The 9,949-nt window shown below is 34.7% G+C and overlaps 1 gene segment (V, D, J or C); it reads right to left on the bottom strand.

The window, feature by feature from the left end:
- Nucleotides 1-8,746: 8,746 nt before the first annotated feature.
- LOC116906262 lies at nt 8,747-9,215 on the bottom strand. The segment is given in 2 exon segments: nt 8,747-9,066; nt 9,173-9,215. Coding segments are annotated over 2 exon segments (363 nt in total).
- Between the last annotated feature and the right edge of the window lie 734 nt (nt 9,216-9,949).

A 9,949-nucleotide genomic window follows, 5' to 3' on the forward strand; every position in this document is an offset into this window, starting at 1 on the left:
ATGGGGAAAATCAATAAGTCCCTTAAAGCATACAAAAATGGACCAAAAAAGAATGATCAGGTTAAGATGTTTTCAGGAGTGGAAAATTAAAATAGATGTAATAAAGAAAATACAAATTGGGGAAGTTTTGGAAATTAAAAAATAGGCAAGTGGACAGGAACATCAAATACAAACATTACCAAAAGAATTCCAAAACTATATAATTAATAATCACGATATAATATAAATAGAAGGAAGAGAATTTTCCTAGCTCAGAAATCCAGAAATTATTTTCAACAACATCTTAGAAGAAGCCTTCTTTAACCAAAACAATGAGATACTTATAAATGTACAAAATCTTAGAGAAGAGGAAGCACACTGTATCAGGAAAGGAATTGCCTCTGCCTAATAATAGTCAAACCCTAACTTTACAGAATGAAGACAGAATTTCAAACCTGCATGGGATAAAATGCCAAGTAAGATGTAAAGGCGGACCTATGAGAATTATACATACTTGTCAACAAATAACCTAAAAGCCAGAAGGGCCTGGGCAATTGTATTGCAGACTCAAAAAGAGTGTTGATCTCATCCTACACTATTAAACACAGAAAAATTTAAATTACCATAGATGGTAAAAACAAGATATTCCATGACAAAACTAAATTTAAACCTTATCTATCTACAAATCCAGCCCTATAAACAACACTAAAAGAAAAACTCAAACCAAAGAGGTTAACTGCACTCAATAAAATACATAATAAATAATTGCACTCTACCAAGTCCAAACAGAAGAAAGCAAACACACACCCACACACAAACACACACACAGACACACACACACACACACACACACACACACACACACATACACTATCTCCAAAAATATAAAAATAACAAGGATTATCAATTATTGGATATTAATATCTCACAAATACAATGAATTCAATTTCCAATTAAAAAAAAATAATTTAACTAAGAACACCAACCACAGTAGAACAGGGCGTAACAGAACAAATGCAAATAGGACCATCATAAAACTTCTTTAAAAAGCATAACTCTGCATGAAGAATAGACATTAAAACAGAGTAAAGTGTTAGAAAAATGATTTTCCTAGCAAATGGATACAAAATGTATGCTGGTGTAACCATTGTAATATCTAGCAAATACATTTACCCCCAAAGTTAATTAAATTAGATGGGGGGTATAGATATCACATATTCATCAAAAGAAAAATCCACCGAAAAAGCATTTTGATTTTGAACATGTATTTTCCAAAGCAAGGGCACCTACATTCATAAAAGAAACATTACTGAAGTTTAATGACACATTAACCCTGCAAATTTTAGTGAGATACTTCATCAACCTCAGGCTCTCCAAATATCAGTTCATCAAGAAATAAGGCAGGTGATTAGTGAGACCAGCAGACATTATGTCTCTAATGGAACTAACACCTATCTACAGAAAATTTAATTGAAACAAAAAAGAATATGCATTTTTTGTCATCTCATGGGACAATCTCCAAACTTGGCCATATACTTGACCTCAAATCAAGTCTCAATAAATAATGGAAAATTTATATAACCATCTGTTTCATATCAAATGTGTATATCAATCCCTGTGGGTTAATGCTGGAATTCAAAAAAAATATGAAAGAACTCAAGAAAACTGAACAATTATACTGGATAATGACTGGAAAAAAGATGAAATGAACAAAAAATGAAAGACTTCAGAGAAATAAATGTAATTTAATGTACAACATACCAAGACTAATGGAACACAATGAAAAAAGTGCTAAGCAGTAATTTCATACTATGAATGCCTTCATAGAGAATTTATTGAAATCACACAATATCTACATTTGAACATATTTGAAATATCTAGAACAAAAAGAACAAAAAAAAAAAACTGAAAGGAGTAGATAGCTAGATATAATCAATTTGAGGCTACTACTATACTACTATATTACTATACAATATCCCCAATGAAATATTGAATCCTGAAAGCTCCTATGTGAACAGAGAATTGTCTTTTCTTTGTATGTATACCTGTAGTCCCACCAGAGCCCAGTAGACAGTCTACCTCTGATGGATACTTAGACAATCCTAGTAACACTCAATGGTTCCAAAAACAGAACAAATTGAAATTGCAATGAATATGGAATGGGGCTTATAAGGAGAGGAAGAGGCCTGACAGAAGCAGCATGAAGGTAAGTGGTGGGTGTAATTACATTGTATTATATATATTTATGAAATTGTAAAAACCTAATTTAATTAATAAAAAATTAAATGAATGAAAAAACAAGTAGAGTATTTTTATACTTTTAGGAGGAATTCTTTGTCCTTATATTAACACAAAATTTTTGATTGGGAACAAGCTCTAATTTATTTTTCTCCCTCCTTGGCATTGTGTTTAGTATTCTTTATAGTTAGTGCTGCTTTACAAAATGCATGAACAGAAGTTGAATAAACAGCATATAATTCCAAGAGGCTTCTGGATCCGTTGCATGAAAATGAATACTATCTCTAGGGATGGAGTAACATAATTCTGGACATACAACTTCAAGGAGAGCCTACATGCCCTGAAAGAGAAAAGAATCAAATCTGTCTGAAATATGGAGCTATAACTGAAAAGTCTATTAGTATATCAGTTTATCCCTGAAACTGAGCAAACACTAGAGTCAAAAATTGCTATTTCTTTGCAAAAAAAAAAAAATGGCAAGTTCCCGGCACGGAGTAACCCAGCATGTGTGGGGTTTCCTGGGACGTAGGTCCTCAAAGACTGCATGGGTAAGGTGTTGCCAGTGAAAAACAGAAACAAAAACAAAGCCAGTTTGATTTTGATTGCATTTTGCAGCTTTCAGATGTGGGTTTTTAAACAAGAGCAACAGATATTACAATTCTAAAAGATGTGTTCACTGAAGCAGTTACAAAGAACTATTATCACAATCATCATACACAAGGAAATGTAAAATCATTCAGTTAATACAATTTCTAAAGTGTGAGTTCAAAGAATCAACTACAAATGAAAGAGATATCAGTATCACTTAACAAAATAAAGAAAAAAAATCACTTGTAGTTAATAGCAAACTTCAAGAAGTGTGTTCAAGAGATCTTCAGGGAAACTTGTTTAATGATCCCTAGATCCTGAAGAAATTTAAAAAAAAAAATCTTCTATGGATAATCTTTGTCTAACATATAGCTTATGTCTTACTAAAAATGCTCAAAGTTCAATTTAAAACTGTACATGACAACAACGGTTTCTATACCAAAATCTCAGAACCCATCTCAATTATAAACACTAGAAGTCCTACAAGCCATACAATGTATTGTTGGGAGGAATTTCATCAAAGTACTATTTTAAAAGTCCTGGATCTCTTGGAGAAAAGATCATGGCCAGTGACCCCATCTCAATGGGCGGCTTTAATCCAATTTTTTCATTTAAATTCTCAGCCCAGGCTATCAGGAACATCTCATAAATATAGAAAAGGAAATAGAAGATAAAACAGACAGACTGCCATGAGAAGTATGGCTCTTTATATTTCGCTGGCTAGAGAGTTCCACAACCAGTTGCAGGAGACCTCCTCCTTTTGGAGTCAAAAGTCTCAGTCTGTGCAACTTGTCAGGGATTGGTGTGGCAGTTCCCTGTGTGCTCAGATAGATTCCCACTTTAAAGTTGATCAGGACCAGCAGAGGGTTTTATACATCCTTATCATCTGGAAATAAGTGGTATAGTAGGTACTCAAAAACATATGTAGAGTAACAGAGCCCTAAGGGACTCTAAGGTATCCTATCCTTACCTCATATAACTGCAAAGATAATAAGATACATGAATCTACTGTGACAAGACTCCAAAGATAGTATAGTAAATATTCTTTGATAATTGAGATTGCAGATATATTTTTATTTATTATCTGTGGACCTGAGGACTTTTGGTAAAGGAAAAAAGGAATTGCATACATGTGCATGGTGTCATCATCCATGCATTTTCTTCACATTCAGCAACAGAATTTTAAAATCTATTTGCATCTTCTTTCCACTATTAGGAAGGATATTAGCTGGAATATATGATTCGACTTGGAGGCACAGTCCTGCATGCTCCATCTACAGGGCTGAACTCATGCAATTCTGCTGCCCAACCATGGGAGACCTGGTTACATGGTGTTGCCACCTGCCATGTGAATCCCTCATCTTAGGAAAAGTAGAGAAGGAAGAGCAGCTCCTTCAGCCTTCACTTTTTTTCCCATCTTTATTAACTTCAGTATTTATTATTTACATTTCGATTGTTATTCCCCTTCCCGGTTTTCAGGCCAACATCCCCCTAGCCCCCCCCATCCTTCACTTTTTTAACACTCTTGTCTTTATTATATGGTTTCATCACTCTTTTTTCTCTGCATATCTTTTCCTAGACCAAATGTTGTTTAGTCAAGCTAGCAATATTATGCCCCAATATATGGTTCTTAATTATTTGGTGGAAATAAATTAATTTCAGACTGTCCCTGTACACTTTTAGCATTCTAATATCGAAGAAGAGGTGACATTCTTGCCTACACAATACAACTGCCAATTACACATGGATATAGTCAATGTTTCTCATACAGCATTGTAGATAGTGAGGGTAACTTAATCTGTTAAAGTTCTCCAGATCTCTCCCAGGATTATGATTCTCACCTTCAATTTTTTTTTGTTCAAGGAATGAAAGTCCTTCAATCTGGTGTGAGATGTCCAGATGTTTGCAGTGTATCCATAATACTTTTCAGATTTACTTCCGAAATATTTTACTATTTGGTTAATATAAAAAAATAACATAATGTATAATATAACATATATAATATAATGCAATATATAATAACAATCAGTTGTTTGCTGTTGTATTTTTAGAATATCAGTTTATTGAGATTAAAGCTGATAATCTTGAAAATTTCTTATAAGGGATTCGTTTTCTTTTCTAGATAAATGACATTTGACCGTCAAAGATTTGATTCCCACTTCTTGTTGCTAGGCTGTGTTCCTGCTTCATTACTGTGGTGAATATTCTGAATTGCAAAATTATCCTGCTTCAAGCACACAGTAATTTTTTTTTAATTCCTCATATACAGGGAATAAAATCTACTTTTATAGAATGTTTTATTGGATTGAATTTAAGCATTTTAATTTTGAAATACAAGGCCTATATTATTTTCAAATTAATGTTTTATGGGATATTTTTATTTTACATTAAAATGTTATTCCCTTACACGGTTTCTTGTCCAAAAACCCCACATCACATCCCCATCCTTCTTGTTCTATAATGTGTACATAATAGGCTTACCATACAGCCCCTTTACTCAGTGACTCAATTTATAAATGCTTACTTAAAATTGTCAATCTTTCCATAGTCAATTGCTTACTGAAGGTGAACATTACAGTAATTTTGAATCTGCTGTTATGATAATTTTAGGCCAAAGGTAGTGCACCCATCTCTCTGAACACACTGGTTAGAGAACAGATACTCTTACTTAAAAAAAATCGTTACTCATGAACAAGTTTTAAAAGGGGCTTTGCTTATATAAGAGGAAGCCAGAGCTCTGAAGTTAAAAGTAAATAGGAAACCACAAAGCCCAACACAAAATGTGTGCTACCTCCTAACCTTCTGAATTTTAAAAGGAAAGTGGAATACTGAGAACCATCCTGAAATACTATATAGCTAAAAACCAAGGCAGTGTTAATATGCTCTTCAAGAAGAGTAGTAAATGGTTGTATCTATACAATCCACACTGGTTATCTTGAAGGAATGTCTGACTTTTGAAACTGTTTTGGGAAAATGTGAGCCAGCTCTTCATTGATGGGTTGTACGACTTACCATCATCCCACAAAATGTATATCAGACACACCAGTCCCTTTTCGTAGGGCTTACAGAATCAGGTCACACCCATGCTGGAAGTACTCAGTGATAACTTAGAGAAAATGTAGGTCAAATTCAAGAAGGACTACAAAATCCCAGAGCCAGAATCCTTCAGAGTAACCCAAGACAAGTCAGCTGTGTAAGGAAAAAGGGCAGAAGAGGAGGTCGAAATAGGATGACAATAGAAAAGTTCATCCCTTACAAAGCATTCAAATGAAGTGACAATCAGCAGAAGGAATGTGGAATTAAGTCTGTCCTTGACTGCACACCACTGTGGGTCTGGGCCTAGTTTAGACTTTCAAACACAGGATCAGATGAAACCGTCAGAGATTTGCATTACCATTTCAGGTGAGACTCTGATGGGGGACTACAGCTTTATAGCTTGTGAGGACTCAGTCTGTTATAGGAAAGAGAGAAACTCAGGAAAGTTCACTTCTGATTCCTATGGAAGTAGTTCTACACTGCAAGACTCAGGCATTTAGTATAAGACAAATAAAACAAGTATTATATAAATACAGCTAGGAATACATGTGCCATCTGCAGGTTGGTACTCCATAATTCCATAGAAGAAAGTGATATTTCATTAACTTTACTAATTGTCAATTCTGTCTCATATATTTGTAATTTCATTTATTCTACATGAGAAGCTACAACTTTATGCAGACCTCTGTTTCTGACCACTTCATGTGTTTTTAATTTTTTATTAGATATATTTCTGTATTTACATTTCAAATGTTATTTATTGTTCTCCTTCCCAGTTTCCTGTTAATGAATTTCCTTCCCTTCCCCTCTTGCTCACACATACGGTTACCTCCCATTATTATTCTGTGAGTGGAAATGTGTGCTTTGAATTGTAGTAAAATTTCTTTTTATTAATATGTGTTTTCATGCATTTGAAGCACAGATGTTCATATTTGAGAGTTCATTTTTGGTAGGTTTTTCCTTTGTTGATTACATTTTTTTGTGTCCTTACATTTTTTTGACAACTATTCGTTGAAATGTTTTTTACTCAATCTTAGAATGGTTACTCAAGGTTGTTTCTTTGCACCATTTCCTTGTAAATATTTTCCAGTCTGTTTTTCTGAGATAGTACTTGTGGTTCTCACTGAGGTGTATTTCCTTCATGCAGCAACTGGGTCCTGTTCACATAATCAGCCAGTTATTCTATGTCTTTTTATTGGGGAATTGATTCCACTGATGTTGAGGGATATTAGGGGCCAAGGCTTGTTGTTTCCTGATAATTTTGTTGTTAGAGGTAGAAATATATTTTTGGGCTAACTTCTTTTGTGTTGATGAAAGCAGATTATTTTCTTGATTTTTCAAGGGTGTAGTTTTCTTTCTTGTGTTAGAATTTTCCACCTATTACCCATTCTTGGGCTGGGTTTGTGGCAAGAAGTTGTGCAATTTTTTTGTCATGAAATATCTTGTTTTCTTCATGTATCTTGACTGATAGATTTGCTGGATATAGTAGCCTGGGCTGGCACTTGTGTTCTCCTAGGGTTTCTGTGTAGGGTCTTATGATATTTACCAAGGATTTTCTAGCTTTTACAGAAAATCCTGTGCTGATCAATCTACTGTTATTATGATTGGTTTTCCTTTATATGTTACTTTACCCTTTTCCTGCACTGCTTTAATATTCTTTCATTTTTTTGTGCATTTGGTGTTTTGATTTTTACATGACAGAAGGAGTTTCATTTCCTGTCCAGTGTGCTTGGAGTTCTGTGGGCTTATTGTATGTTCATTGGCATCTTTTTTCTTTAGATTAGAGAAGTTTTCTTCTATAATTTTGTATATGATATTTATTGGCCCTTTAAGTTGGAATTGTTTGTTCTCTTCTATACCTATTATCTTTGATTTGGTCTTCTGATTGTGTCCTGGATTTCCTGGAGGTTGAGTTCAGAGCTTTTTGCTTTTTGCATTTTCTTTGACTGTTGTGTCCATATTTTTATGTTATCTTCTGCCCTTAGATTCTCTCTTCATGTTTTGTTTTCTGTTGGCTTGCATAAATGAATCCTGATTTTTAACTTGTTAATCTATACAGATATTTTCTGCTTTGTAATTTCTTTATTGTTTCTATTTCTATTTTTAGATCCAGCATGTTTTTGTTCAATTCCTTTAGCTGTTGGATTGAGTTTTCCTGTTCTGTTTTGTTTCCTCTTTAAGGGATTATACCTGTTAAAAAATGTTCTTAAAAGTTATTAAGTCCTACTTAAAGTCCTCTGTCATTATTATGAGATGTGATTTTAAATCTAAATCTATCAGTTTCTGTCTGTCAGGATATCCAATATTTGCTGTGATGGGAGAACTGTGTTTTGATGATGCCAAGTAGTCTTTGTTTCTGTTGCTTTTGTTCTTGCACTTGCCTCTGGACATCTGAGTATCTACGATATTATTTGTTCTTGTCATCTCTAACTGGAACTTGTCCCTTCTCTGGGGCTGTGAGCCTGTGTTCTTAGAAATGAGAGCACTCCTGGAAGACCAGCTCTTCTGTGCAGGTTCTGGGTCTGGAGGGTTGTAACCAGACTTAGTTCTGGGTACAATTGAATAGTGGAAGGAAGGGTCCTATTCCAGGCCACCCAGTTGCTCTTGTGTGTTGCATGCTCCTGGAGGGGCTCTCCTTGTAGAGTTAGTGGAGCAAGGCAGGTCTCCCTGTTGTCAAATAGAAAGATTTGTTGATATATGTGTTTTAAAATATGATACTCATATTCTTAAACTCTATTGCTGTAAAGATGAACACCCATAAGATCATGCAGATCACAGATTAAAATATCTAATATGTGTGCATGTAAATTGCTACTGATCTGTTATCTGTGTGTACTGAGCGCCTCCTGCAGGTCCTGAGTATCTGAACTGGAGATTTTTGTCTATTCTCACAATAAAAGTCTTCTCATTGTGGTGTTGTACAGTAGTAGATGGTTGTGTCCTCTGATTTCAGGTTGTTCATTTGCAAGTAGACCATGCTTTGTGAATCATCTCTGGAGATGGTGAATTTGCCTTTCACTGAATCAGCATAATATGTTGCATAATTATTACCTTTACTGTTAATGCTAGCAACCCATTCCAGACCCTTTCCTGGAGACTGGCAGACCCATATCATGGTATAGGTATTGAAGGTGAATCCAGAGGCTGCATATGAGAGTTTCAATGACCCTTTAGGCTGCACCAATCTTCCACCAGACTCAACAAGCTGCACCTCACAGTGTATATCTGCAAACAGAAAGAATATTTAAAAAAAAAAACTTTCACGCATGTCCACTGTCACTCTCACATATGAAAACTCATGCATGTACTAATGGTTGTTATCCATAATTACCTTGAAAAAGAGCAATCAAGAAAACCAACTTCAGCACCAACATAACGTTATGGTTAAGGTTCTGTTGTCAGTGCTGAACGCTGAATGGGAAGACAGGGCTTAAGTTTTCTGCCAGTATTTCAGGGTCAGGGCTGGGCAGGTTTTAATGAGCAGGGGAGGTACTTATTTGCATATATTTCTGCTATATCTTTGCTCTGCTGCATGAGCCTTAGGAACAGCAATAAACAATGCAAATGTCTGAGAGAAAAGGAAGTAACATACCATATTTCATTAAAATATTCATTATGTGTTATGAATAATATTTCTACCGCTTCAACTTGCATTTTTCCTTTGTAAACATTAATTTAATTTTGAAATTTTATGTTCATTTTTATTTGGCCTATAGGTGTGAGGAGTTCATATTTCTTAGAGGAGACTTAGAGAGGCAGAGATTTGGGCTCTTTCATGTGAATAATGGGAATTGAACCTTGGTCCTCTGGAACGCCAGCTAGTATTCTAAACACTCTGAATTCTGCCCAGCCACAGTTTTGTGTGTTCTTTTTACATGCCCACTTCACTGTTTACCTTACCAGATATTATATGATGAGTTCATTGAAGTTTATAAAATAAAAATTACAATTTCATAATTTTAGGGACAAGAATGTAAATACCAATGAATAATTGAGTGCACTTTAAACTACAGTAGCAAAACTGAGCTACAGACATAGGATGGTGGGAGGGGATAATATGAATAAGGCCTCAAGTTTTAGATTCATAACTGAAAAAGTAATATTTTTT

Source organism: Rattus rattus, chromosome 7 (assembly GCF_011064425.1).
Source record: "Rattus rattus isolate New Zealand chromosome 7, Rrattus_CSIRO_v1, whole genome shotgun sequence".
Taxonomy (NCBI): Eukaryota; Metazoa; Chordata; class Mammalia; order Rodentia; family Muridae; genus Rattus; species Rattus rattus.